Raw genomic sequence first — 14,183 nt, forward strand, 5'->3', positions numbered from 1 at the left:
GGAACATATGGTAAATGTGCCATCCTGGGAAGCGCTGCAAGGTACTGGTCTACTTGAGATGGAGGAGCGTGGACATTGCGCTATTACAAGAGACGTACTTGGTGAGCACCACAATACCAAAATCGAGGAGACGCCAGAGATGACATGTGTTTGCCGAAGATTCTCCTTCAGTTCGGTTGGCCCGTAATTTTAGTCCGTGATTGACACAGTGGGAGCTCCACGATATATGGTGCACAACATTTCCCATACAACTGAAATACTCCTTTTTTCCCCTGCACATGACTTGCACGTATGTTTAGATGACCTGTTGGAAGTTAACACATTGGGACTGGCTACTGCATCCATTGAATACCTTTCATGCACCATCTCTGACCACAATCTGCTATCTATGCGAATGCAGTGGGGCAGACATAAAGCACTAATCCCAACAAGGCCTTTTCCCCAACAGCTTTTCTACATGAAGTGGTGACCGTAGACCCGATCCCCAAAGCCATTAGTGACTATTTCCAACACTCCACAGACCACACCAATATAGAATAGGAATCATTTAAGGTGGTTTTGAGGGATTAATTCATGCAGCAGGTGGTGGAAGTGCCTAGGTCCCTAGAGTGTGAACTCCTGGAACTAAAGGGTGGCATAAGATAGCTGTAGTGATTCACTTCTCATGGCGCGATGGCCAGACAAACACTAGGAGATAAGCAGAAACAGTATCTGGCACTGCAGGAACGACAGCTGCAGCATGCGAGCCGGGAGTATTTGAATATACCTCCCATACCAAAGGGGGAAAGGCAGGTATAATACTGGCTTGGCTATTGAAGACACACTTATCAGGGCACTCCTGCTTTGCACATCAGCACTGAGCATTGAGGTACACGCAGATGGCCATTCATGAGATCGTCACAAGACATTACGCAGAACTATATGGGGCTCAAGAGACAATCACTAAGGGGATAATAGAGGCTTTCCTGGACATGACGACTCTTCCATGGCTGCTGGAGGAAGTGAGGGCGACATAAAGTGGCCCCATTACGGAGGTGAAAACCTGGCAGCGCCCCTGGATGGCCAATGGGAAAATGCCAAGAAAGAACGGCTTCCTGACAGAATTCTTCGGAGAGTATGCCATACTCTTGGCTCTTAGGCTGACTGGTATGGACGCAGAGCTCTATGGACAAGGCCGCCTTCCCGACAGAACGAGGGAGGCTCTTTTGATCACGGTCCCCCAGCGCCATTGAAACCCTGCGGATGTGGCTTCATACAGACAAATCTCTATGCTAAACCTAGATTACAAAATACTAATTAAAATCCTGGCAAGTCTGCTCTACTCCTTCAATGGGACTTCAAATCCCATGTACCAGAATGGTTTGTTCCTCCCAAAATAAGTCTCTTAATGTACGTTGACTGTTGAAGATAATATGGGAGACTCTCACGGACAACAACGCCTCTGCAGTGGTTCTCTCCTCGACTTACACAAAGCATTTGACACTGTTCACTGGCCCTACCTCATCGCCGTCATGAGACGCATGAACCTGGGTAAGATGTGGACACAATGGGTGACGCTTTATATGCGGGTGCTGGCTAGAGTCTGAGAAGAGGCACTAGGCAAGGATGTCCCTTGTTACCCTGTAACTCGCTATTACCATTGAGCCTTTCATGGCCATAATCCTCTTAGAGGGCCAAGGACGGGGCACTCCGCTGATGGAGTGAGAGCATTGCATCTTGCTTTTCGTGGATTACCTTTTATTGTTCCTATGCAGGACAAGTATAAGAATACCCTTGGGAATACAAATGCTAGCTGACCTCTGTGCGGTTTGTTTCTGGAGTGGGGTGCACATTCAATGTGCACCCCACTAAGTGGCCAGGACCGAGAACAGTGACTGAACTGGGTATTTTCTGGGTGCCGCCAATGCTCAAATACTTGGACGTGAAAGTGTAAAACTCGGATGAGAATGTTTGTGATGGTAACCTGGAGACAGCACGGCAGTCGCGGAGAGCCCTGGTGGAATTCTGGCGCACACTGCACCTCGCCCTAATAGCAAGAGGTAAATAGACAAAAATAGTCATGTTACGCAGAGTTCTATATTTATTTGCGACCCTACCAATATTGTTACCCATGTCCAGGTTTAGAGAAATAGCCACTCTGCAGAGGGAACTGATCTGGGACAGGAGGTGTCAGAGCATGTTGCTTCATCTTTTACAGCGACGCGCAGAGGGGGAGGCTTGCGCGTCCCGGACCATGAACTGTACTACACCGCTGCATAGCTACAGTGGGTGGCTCAGTGGCTAGATGGCGACCAAAGAGAGGGATTGGGCCCAATAGGGAGGGTGCATAAAACTTAATCTCGTGTGGTGCTGTCACTAGGTAGACCGCCACGACGAAACATCCTTAATTGCAGACTATAAAGCTATGGACGTGTAAGAAGATCATTAAGAAAGCAAAAGGCAAACCTCTTTATGCCCCTGTGTGGTATTCCCAAAGCTTAGAGAGGGGTACTTCACTAGCCGGAGACTTGAGAGCTGAACGGGAGGTGGAGATATCTACAGTTGGAGGCTGCAACACTAAAAGGGAATTTAGGAGCTTTGACTACCTAGTGGACGGGGACAACCTACCACAATCCCAATTCCTAGCCTACAGTGCAGTCACTGGGGCGATATGGGCCATATGGAAATCAGGATCAGCGGAACCTCTGACAGATGACACCTTACAGACACTGCACACATTCGGGAGGGGTCGGAAACTAATCTCATTGCTCTCTAAGACTATGCTCTTGATGACCCTGGCACCCATGTAACATGCTAAAGCCACCTGGGAGAAATCCCTAGGAAAACGCCTGGCAGAGAATGGAATGCCACTTTTCAGTACACCCACCGGGTGTCCAGGAATGTCTGATTCAAATACTCTCAACTTAGTCACCTTCACACTACATACCTGACCCAACGTAGACTGAACACCTAAGCAGGTACAATGGATAAAAAATGTCCCAGATGTGTGAGAGAAGATGCAGATTTTCTTCACATGGTGACATGCCCAACTATAGTGAAATTCTGGGACAAGATCACCAAAGACCTAGAGAACAGGGCACGCATAGATAGGAGAGCTACATAGGTGCATGGTTGGCCAGGCCCTAAGCCTTCACCCCACAACTGGATTCATAGACCTGGGTCTCGTAGTCGGCAAGAGAGCAGTAGTGATACATTGGAAATCTCCTGAAGGACCTCCCCACAGCAGGTGGAGGACGGAATTCACTAAATGGGCATTGGCTTAGAAATTAGCATGGCATTATGAGGAAAAGAGAAGGCTCCACGGTTATCCGCTGGCAGAGGTTTGAGCACTTCCTAGACGTCCTCAATGATGGGAACTCTAGTTCCCCTGACGAGAGTGACCCACCTGGACACCGAGTGCACATGTGAATGATCGGATACACTAAACATGAAGAGAACCCCCACAGCGGAAGGGGGAGATGAGTGAGTAAAAATATGCCTGGATGGCACTGTTATAAGTTTGATTTCATTTTGTTACCAACTCTTCAGTACACCATACTACACAAACAAATATTCTGCTTGGAAACTGCATGAGGATTAGACTGAGCATGCATAACTAATCTATATGAACAAGTGACTAGCAATCGATCCTTTCAAGTTATGAGACTAGAGAATGATGTTGGATGTATCATCGGAAAAGACTGTAAAATGTAATAAAAGCAACTTAAAAAAAAATTATAAACACACCAGGATCTAAAGTACGTAGGGCTGGCTTTTATAACTGTCCTAAAAGCAAGGTGGTTTTGTGTTCCTCTTATGTGGAGGGCTAGGTAGTTCCAAAGTTTGCTATGTTGGCCCAGAAGCAACACACTTCCTGTCACGATTTGGTGGAGTGTGACACTGCACTATATATTTGCATCAGACATTTATGAATGGACCAAATACTGTATTGACGCTGCTATTAAGTTGATGACCGGATTACTTGCTTCTGCATACAGTGGGCAGATGGGGCTAGCATCAGATACAGGAATCGATGCAAAACGTTCTATCCTTTTAAAAACCATGTTCATTTACTTTCTGTCTCATACTTTTCTTTGTTATACCCATGCCATATTTTCCTTTTCTATCTCTGTATACCCCCCACACTGTTTATTTCAATTTTTTATTAATCTTATTCTAAACATTTTGTTGAAATTTAAATTTCTCTGCCACTTTTTAGGCTGGTCCCCGCATTTGTACATCACTTTTTGGTGCAATATGTGCATCTAATTTTATGTGTATGTATGGGTGTTAAGAAAAATGGAAAAAGCAAAGTTAATTCGCTTGTAGCATTTGAATCTCTGCTATAAACGTTTACTAGTGTTGAAATTGCTGTATAGACCAAAAAAACACAAAAGTCCCTATATAGTGTCTACTCAATTTTTAGCTATAATGTTGCACACTAGAATAATGACCGTGAGAAACATCAAAAAAGCCATATAAATATACACTTCATTAAACAACAACAATTTATCAGTGCAACACAAAGAGCGAATAACAAGCTTATTATAAAATCAATATAGAATTTATTCAATGATCTTATATAATAAAAAAGGAATTCGTAAAATCAAAATACACATTTCAAGTTTAAAAAGAAGACCATTTCATTATAAAAATACACATTTTATAATATCGTTAGAAAACCGGAAATGTTGACGCTGCGTTTCGGTGAGTCTTTGGTTCGTCACCTTCTTCAGGACAGTTTTCTAAATAAGTTAAGTTTTTGATTTGTAGAGGTAATCTTTTTGTGATTAAGGGCTGAAAATGTGCCACTTTTTAGAACGCCTCTATTGTGTTAGAGGCCAGATTGAAGAAGTTGTGTTTGCTGTGCCCACCATAATAGCATATTATTCTTCAAAGGGGTCCATTGATTCAGCAGGCAAGGAAAAGGATGAAATAGTGCTAATGGCTGATCTGCCATGATAAAATGCACTATATGTATATTCCCAAGTTTCGCCGTTTGTGTTTTAAGCGATGAGGAGACTTTTCTGATTGTTACACCGTTATGGTAATCAAAGACGGGTTGATGAAGAACTTCAAACAGGCAAGATGGCCTCCTTGCCAGCAGCAAAATGACAACTTCCGGGTCAGGATTGCTGTACAGTTATGAGCCATTTTGACACTATTTTCATGGCCTGGAGAAGCAGTGGTGAAGAGGATATCATTAGTGTTTGGGAAAAATTGCCCAACTATACCATCCTCTTCCCTGCCCAGGAATTAGACACTGCACACTAACTCGGTGGGAGGAAAGGTGAATGAAATGGAAATCAATATTTTTGCACCATTTGCTGCATGTTTTACTTTGCATTTAAACTGGACAATTTAAGGGTCTACTTCTATCAATGGTCCCATTCACAGCACCAGCCCTCGTGCATTAAAATGTCTCAGCGCTTAGATTCATATGGTTAGCATTGAAATGCAGAAATGCTTTGAACTTGAAAATTGAGAGGCACTTTAAAAATCAGAGACCATCACTAGCCATGGGGTAGTTAAAACGTCGTTCCCATAGCCCTGTTGGAAATGCATACAATAAAACTTTGAACACAATAGTGCGCTCCTTCTACTTTCATTGCTACAATTTTTACAATCTTTGTTTTCTGTAGAGAACGTCAGGATGCAGATGGGCAGATGAAAGAACTGCAGGACCAGCTTGAAGCGGAACAGTATTTCTCAGTATGTATTGCTTTTGTTTTAGAAAAACGATTCTGATTTGCTTTGAATCCAGTATTGGTTTCGGCTAACCACCTTTTTATTTAAAGTCAATTAAGTTATAAAACACCATGAAACCCACGGAGTATGTAAAATGTAAATTGTGGAAGGTAGAACAGAAGACCAAATGACTCCTCTTTGACACGAGTGGTGAAACTTTAGCAAATTTGTCGCTACTGCAGGATTTCATGAGGTGAAGCCTTGCTAGAGGGACCGAAATTTCAACAGAAATCGGATGGCGGTTAAAAATTAAGTTTCTTGTCCATTCCCCCTTTCAATTTGTGTGTTCTGCATCTTGTATGCGATTTGTCATCTGTATTGTTTGGAATAGCATAAAAGATAGGCATGTTTCCTAATTGGCTAGAAAAAGGGTCTCCAAGCTTTTCAGTACAAGGGCTGCATTGTATATTTTATAAATATTCGTGTGCCGAAAAAAAATCAGAGTAACTACCCACCTCAAAAACCAATACCATTTGTCTGGCCTCTCTTTGCTACCCAGTCCTGTGTGCCAGTAACCCTCACTACTCTTTTCATGACCCCTACCACTCTTCCCTCTGTATTTACTCTCCACTAATCCTCATCAATCATTTGTCCATTGCCCCTTATGACTATCCCTATCCACTTCCCCATCACTTTCATTTAGCAGTCTTCTCAACTTTTAACTCTACCTTTGCTCTTCTTCAGTTCACCCCTGGCACTCTTCCCTTATCACTGCATCTTTTCCATCACCCCTACTTACTCGTCCATTCTATCAACCTCCAACCTCCTTTACTACTCTCCACTTCAGTCTTCCTCCACTCTTACACCAACAACTCTCCCATCACATTTATCACTCCCCCACCTTGCATCTACTTCCCTTCCCATCCACCACTCTCCTTTTCCCCTTTTTCCCTGTACACTATTGCTCTTCGAAGGTTTTTCAGCCACTCCTCACTCTCCTTTCATTGCGGTGATCACAAAGTACATCCTCGTTCTGTTGGATGCAGAGCCAGGGGAGCCATATCTGAGCACAAAGATAGCATGTACTTTGGAGCTAGCAGCCCTTTGGTATTTAGAGCCAACACCACCTTCAGGCAGCAGCTCCCTTGCACCAACACGGTAGATATTCCATTAAAATCGAGGCCCCATGGAAAAAATATTGCGGGACCTCTAAGATCATAGCCACGCATTTCAAACCCACTTAACCGTAAAGGAGAAACACACTCCAAGCTCTTGAATTTTAATGGAAGTTCCGCTTTCTGCCAGGGTGCAGTGTTGGACTGGCCTTTTGGGCAGCTTGGCACTCAAATGGTCAAACTTAAAGAGGCCAGTGTGTTGAACGTTTTGTTGGTTCTATCAGGGCTAAGATAAATAGCCAACACACTGGCCTTTTCAAGCTGGCACCCCTGACAGTGCAAGATTGCTCGAAAGACCTCACTAACCTGCAGGGGGTGCGGCAAATGTGGCACATCCCCTCCAAAGCCCTCTTTTTTGCCCCCCCCCCCCTTCCCATTATAACACTTTACAATTTCATTGCTTGAAAATAGTTTTTCCTGCCAAGGCTACAGTTTGTGACCCAACCTTTTTCTCTTACTTAGATGTTCACTTGAAATTAACATGCGACTAAACCCCTTGGCATCGCATTTGCATTATTTTACAGCTAGTTGATTAAATTAGAGGCATAACATGACTTTCAGTGACGCAGTGTGTCATGGTAAAACTGTTAATGTACGTTTTGTTTTTCTTCATCTTTGTCGTTAGACATTATACAAGACACAGGTTCGAGAACTGAAGGAAGAGTGTGAAGATAAGGACAAAATTTGCAAAGAAATCCAGCAAAAGGTTCAGGAACTGCAAGATGAGAGGTGCGGCAGTGTTGCATAGACATTAATTGCAAATGTTTTTGAGCCTATGTGCATTTTATTTGATGGTCACGGTGTATGTTTTGGTCCCGCAGAGATTCCTTGGCTGCTCAGCTGGAGATCACCTTGACAAAAGCAGACTCTGAGCAGCTGGCTCGCTCCATTGCTGAAGAGCAGTACTCTGACCTGGAGAAGGAAAAGATTATGAAAGAGCTAGAAATAAAAGAAATGATGGCCAGGCACAAGCAGGAGCTTGCAGAGAAAGATGCTACTATTGGATCGGTAAGAAGACCGGTACCCACAGTGGATAGGCACTGCATGTTCAGAATTATGATATTTTTCCTATTCATTCATCCGTAAACCTAATGTTTTAAAAACTGAGTAATCCTATAATTAATTTTGAAATAATATTTTTAAACAAAAATCTGAAAAATCTAGTTTAAATATTCTCCCTTTTTTAAGATAGACTATACATCTTGTAACTTAATACCCAAAATGATTTGATACACATTGTGGTTAGTGCTCCCTAGAATGTAGTAGTAATAGAGTATGCTCTCTTCTACTCGCTTGCACAGAAAGGGCAACACGGTTTACAGAAATGGTGTTTACATTCAAATTTGGAATCTAGGCCCAAAAAATAGGGCAGTATGAACTTTATTTTCCTCTTCTGGGAACCTCCTACGTGTTGAAGTTTTCTTGTGGAAACAAGTGCAAGGTCAGCCTTCCTGAAAGATGTTCTGTGACCTATGAGCACAACTGATACTTAGACAGGTGTTCTTTGCTAAAGTAAAAACCAGAAAGGAAGGAGTAGCTGCAGAAAAGTAAGGGCACACTATTGGTTATAGAGGCAAGGTATTAAGGCCGTCCTAAATAACAGCAGATCTTGGGACTTGCACAATGGTAAGGGATGTGAGTTCCATAAATGAGCTGCTCTTAATGAGAAAGATCTGCCCCTAGCCGTTTGCGCTTAGTACAGTCACCAGGTGAGCATCGGTTAGAGCACAATCGGAGAGAGGGAACATAGTGTACATATTTCTGTTGGAGGTAAGCAGGAGCCAGTCCAATAGAAGACTATATGCAGAGCAGATGGATTTGCAGCAAATCCCTTTTGGCTCTTGCAATGAATCCAAGGCTGCAGAGGTCATAGGGAGGCAGACCTAACTCCAATTTTACAGGGACATTTTGAATCCACTGTTGCCTTTTTAAAAGGCCAATGAGAGAACCCAGAACTAGAGAATTAAAGCAGCCCAGTCTGCTCAAAATGGTCGACTGGACCAGACAGAAACACTATTGAAATGTAAACTCCCAGCTCCTGGGTCACATCAGTTATCTGATTCCCAGAAATGGACACCCGCTTTAAGGTTCTATATCATGAATGAGATAAGTGAGCACAAATGTAACATGCCTGCATAGTATAGAACTGTTGAAATTCTGAAATGGAGGTTTTCTGTCCCACCTCGATATTCACTACTTTTTATTAGACATCCCAATCGGATTCCTGCTCAGTTAGTATTCAGTAGTTGGGCACTTTGCAACTTTTGTATTAAGACCCTTTAAAGCGTAAGTGCTTTGAGCATCCCTCTCACTACTAAGGAATATGCTTGTTGCATCGGAATGCAGAAATTGTGCTGCAACCAGTATCTTATACATCAGGCTAAAATTGTACACAAAAATTAGGATTTAATGTGCCATCATTTTCATTCTCTTGAAGTCTATTCTCTGGCAGAACAATGCTTATACTCTTCAATATCCACCTATTAACATTTGATCTAATTGAACACTAAACATTCGCCATTCAATAATTACAATATTTGTCATTTGTTGAATCGGGCATGAAGTGCCATATTTTTATAAAATGCTTTATTAAGTTCTTGATCCTTAATAATGTAACATACCATCTGTCAAAGAAGGGGTAAATTAAAATGTTAAATTTTTTTCTTTAACTGTAAGCATTTTTGATACATTTCTTTTTCCATACTTATGTCTCTGTGGCCACTACGGCATGTGTAGTAGTTGCAGTGTTTGTATTTTCTGTTTGTCTGGTGCTTTTTAGAATCCCTAAAAATGAATGAGTTCTTATAGATTTTCCCAGCAATGTCTGCATCTTCCACAGTGATGCGTGACCATAATCTCCTTTGGAGAAAAGGCTTACAATCAACCTAACCATGCCAGCTTTCTGAAGGTGCATGTGTTGTGCTAGCATCCATATTTACTTCATAAACATATTTAGGATCAACCTGCTGAAGATTTGATGTTTTCTCTGATGTTTAAGGCATCCAACCTTTGCAAAAGGCCTCGTAAATTAATGCTCTGAAGCTCAACGTAATATATCCTAGAGGTCTCCTAACTGAAATTCCTGTAGCTTGTGATAAAATGTTTCCAATTGCATAGTAACTATTTGGAATACCAGTCCTCTACCATTGTCAAAGCTTCATGTTAGGTGTAAACACTACTTGAGTTATTTTTTTCTCAGTTGTTTTAATCTGTTCAGATAATACTGTGCTAACAGGGTCTACTGACATGTAAAGCAGTAGCTTAAACTGCTTCAACGTGCAGATGCGGAGTTGATGAGGGAAGGTAGGGATTGCATGAGATTGGATTAGGATAAAGAAGACTCCGTCCCGATAACAGGTTGGCACAAGGCCCAGGTTGTAGCTTGGATTGTAGCCACAGAATACAACTACTATTTGTCTTAAACTTAACCACTTGGACACCTTCACTTTTAATGGTATGATAATTGATACTTTGAGAGTTGCCAATGTCTCTTTGAGTGAATTTGAGGATCTGGTCGTCAGCATGGAAAGCAAGTGCCTGTGAAGAGAGAGATTTCTTAGTGGCAGCACTCTGCAGATTAACCTCATTCAACTTCAACTAGGCTCTGAAGCGTCCCTCAACTGTTTAGAATTCTTTATCCTTCCATGGGCAACATCTTGCTGTTTCATTAAAGTTAAGAACCTGGAGCATTTGTGTTTTCAGATGCCCGGTATTGAGACATTACTGATGCCAGAAACCTCTCTGCTTGCTCTATTGACTTCCCATGTGTTTTGGATTTAAGTTTGTAAGAGATATCACAATTGCATGATTGGTTGCCTTTTCCTCTTTAGGTTGAGTATAGCCTTCTTTGAATAATTAACTTTGGATAAACCGTTTACTACGATCTGACGTCATAGTATGTTAATCAAATAAGGAGGTCCAGACCACGGGTCAACCAGGAGTTAAACGCTTGGCTCAAGTGAGAAAAGGTCTTTTGTGGAGCATACGGTTAGAAGGGAAACCGTGGAGATGTTGCGCACAGAATGGATCTCATCAGGACATGACACTTTGCTTCAAGTTCATCCATCCTTCCGCAGTCAATATTTAATTACTTATAGCTGCTTACATGCTTTCTCAGTTTAATCTTTTGTTACTTTTTCATCCGTGTCTTTTATCTGAAAAAGCTTTGAAATTTGTTCAGCACAATTATATCTTGCCTCTTTTATCACCTTAGTTGGAGGAAGCAAACCGAACACTAACCAGCGATGTCGCCAATCTTGCAAACGAGAAGGAAGAACTTAACAATAAAGTTAAAGATCTCCAGGAAGGTTTGTACCCATTAGCACAGATTCAATCTCTTTAGTAAAAGTAATTTAGGCATTAAATGCAATATGTGTATTTGTTCAATTACTTTTTTCATTCGATTACAGAAATTCAGAGGCTTATGGAAGAAGAAGCAAACACAGGACTTTCTAAAGTGCAGCTGGAGAAGCAGCTGATTAATGAGAGAACTCTGAAAACACAGGTATAGGCCATCATTGCTTCCCCATTTTTCTTTTGTTTCAATCATTTATTAATCTTTGCATGACTAGGTAAAGCAAGAACTCGTGTTGTGATATAAACGTGTTGTAAATTACATTTCTTGTAAAAGTTTTTCTAATATTGAACAGTTCAATCAATTTCTGTGCATAGAGTTTTTCCTTGCAGATCCATCCGACCCTTCTTTCCCATGCATGTCATCTAATCAGACCCTCTAGCTGCACTTGTTTGTTATATTTCTGCAGTAGTCCTTCTGCTGATTCAGATCAGGAATTGTTAAGTCCTTGATCATCAAACGCAGCTGATCCCACCATTCGCACCATGACTTTCCCATCTATTTAATACCTGCTTAAATCCTGGCAGACTACTAATTAACAGATCCTCCTTCCTCCTCTAAGCAAATAACCTCTTCAACCACCTTTAATCAGACTTCGGCCAGCTCTACATATGTAAAGAGCATTTATCAGTGTTTTCAGATTCTTTACCACTACCATCCTGAAACATGTATCCTATTTGTATCTTTCAGTTGATCATACCCCATTATCATCAGTCTTTCCCTCCCGGTCATTCACAGTAAATGTCGTTCACTGTAATTTGATACTGTATTTCCACCATGCACTCAATGTTTCAAACACCTGTCAATATATCTCATATCCCTTATCCCTTATCTTATATACCTTGTCCTTATGGAAACACACAAGGGTTCACTATGGAAACTGCATCTGCCTGCCCTCCTTAATCACATCCCCCTCCACTTTGGCTTCACCTTTATCTGATTTCACTATTCTAAGACCAAAAACACCACCATGTTTCAGGCCAAAGAAGAGTGTTGCGACTGTCTTATCACTGTTCTGTCACTTTTCCTTTTTGCCATACAATAAATTTCACTGCTACGCCACATGCCTTCCTACTTGTCTGTCTACCTCTGTCTCTCTCTTATGCTCAGTCTGCGTACTTATCCTATGCACAAAATTTATTTTCTAAGATGTTTAATCACTAAATGAATACTGATACATTTATGCTTGAAAACACTCCCTCTTTGCTGATAAGACACTTCATTGGCTAATGGAGGTGAACTGGAGTCAGTTTAAGACAACCCGTTTGGCACAGATGTATTTAAGCAATCCATCAGTAAGTAATCTGTTGTCAGGATTACCCCCTTCATACTTTCTGTACTTTGGAAGTAAGGTTGAAGCCCTTCATAAAAAAAACATTATTGACCTCACATGAGAGGCGGGATCAATCTTTTTCTGCTCAGCTTCGGACCATCTGGAATTTACTTTCACTGGATATTAATAGGTCTTCTGTTCATTAGCTATTTTTAAGAAAAATGTTGACTGCTCTGTTAGCTACATTTAATATCGGCTCCAAGGGACCCTCAAAAGAAGTAAAATAGTAAATAAGAGTTCAGCTAAAATGTTCTTGCCATATAGTGCTCTAACATTATACTTTACAGGCAGAGTGGCTCTCAGACATACAACGTTAATCAGGTTACATACAATAGCCGTGCATGTAAATGGTGGTCAACAATGTGTCTCACTTTCTTATGAATGCCTAGTCCCATCTAATCCTCCTGTGGATCACGCCACACTCGTCCAGCCGATCTTTCCTGGGAGGCACAAGCAGAATACTTGCCTTGCAGGCATCATACTGATCTGATCCATATTCAAACCAAAGGATCGGACCCCCTTACTGGAATTCAGTAATGGACTGCCTGATATAGTCAAAGTGGATTCTCTTTGCAACATAGAAAGAGTCTGCGAGATTAGTAGAGTGCCATAGTAAAATAATTCATTTGACGGAGTCTATTTGGGGTGAAACATTCTTCCTTAATCAGTTTCTCATCATTCCATTTGCCTCAAAAGCTTGGGTTAATACATTGTTTGCCCAGTCCCTGCAGTCCATGTCAACTTTCAAGATGTTTTTGCTCTTTCTTTAGGATAGGAGCAGGGTTCACAAACTGGATAGGCTTCTTGTCGTCTTTCTTGGTTAGAGGAAGATGTAAAAAAAGGTGCTTCAGAATAAGCTCTAGGAGTCTTGTATTATCTTTCCTGACCACATATTCCCAGAACCTTTAACACTGAAAACTCCCACGGCATATAATGGAAAATGTCCCTTGTGTGGCCATTTCTGTAATGGCCAAGAACATGGTTGCATTCATTGTGTGTAAACCTTAAAATTGTAACAAAGTTCTTGAAGAAATTTAAACTGCATATATTTTAAAATCCCATTCCTTGGCACTTAGTAAACTTAAATGTAGGTTCAGTGGGCATATGCAAGTTCAATTGTAAGGCCAACTCCAATTTGTTTTTACATTTCCAATCTGTTATTGCTGTCTGGCTCAGTGTTGCCGTTTATGCTTTTGACCAAAGCCTGCAAGAACATACTTCAATAATGCCATGGCTCTTCCTGTTACCTGGAGCGCTTCATGGCATTTCTGCCCAAGTCTTGGAGAGAACTACAATCATTGTCCCAACATACTCTTAGGAATAGCAATTCAGGCTCACTCGTGCTAAAAGCATAATTGATAAATGAAAACTTCCACTTGTGTCTTTTTCCCCCTCCAGTCCTACCTCTCAATATCCTGTACTAATTTGTCTCAAATCACAAAGGACCTGATAGCAGGGTGTGAAATCCAGTCTTGTACTGGCAGGGTGAGAGCAATCTGTCTGTTTGCTAAAAAAACCTATTGTCCGCATACAGTAGGCTTAGAGTCTGTCCATTGGTTACCATTGGTTGGCCTTTCTGTCACTCTCATGTGCCTGCTTTTTATTTGTTAGCTTGTATGGGCTTTCCTATGTTTCCCTTCCCCTGGAGCATGGA

The 14,183-nt window shown here is 41.6% G+C and overlaps 1 protein-coding gene across 5 annotated transcripts in view; it reads left to right on the forward strand.

The window, feature by feature from the left end:
• The window catches only part of ROCK2 (Rho associated coiled-coil containing protein kinase 2), a 531,243-nt gene that overhangs the window by 420,554 nt on the left and 96,506 nt on the right, over positions 1-14,183 (forward strand). For all 5 annotated transcript variants that reach the window (XR_014962943.1, XM_085610696.1, XM_085610694.1 and 2 more), the window contains exons 20-24: positions 5,622-5,691; positions 7,468-7,571; positions 7,664-7,850; positions 11,056-11,149; positions 11,252-11,346. Coding sequence is in view for 4 of the 5 variants with exons in the window: in XM_085610696.1 (XP_085466822.1) it covers positions 5,622-5,691; positions 7,468-7,571; positions 7,664-7,850; positions 11,056-11,149; positions 11,252-11,346 (550 nt within the window). In the remaining variant the exon portion in view is untranslated. The remainder of the gene's footprint in view (positions 1-5,621; positions 5,692-7,467; positions 7,572-7,663; positions 7,851-11,055; positions 11,150-11,251; positions 11,347-14,183) is intronic.

This window comes from Triturus cristatus, chromosome 6 (assembly GCF_964204655.1).
Source record: "Triturus cristatus chromosome 6, aTriCri1.1, whole genome shotgun sequence".
In the NCBI taxonomy this organism is placed as follows: Eukaryota; Metazoa; Chordata; class Amphibia; order Caudata; family Salamandridae; genus Triturus; species Triturus cristatus.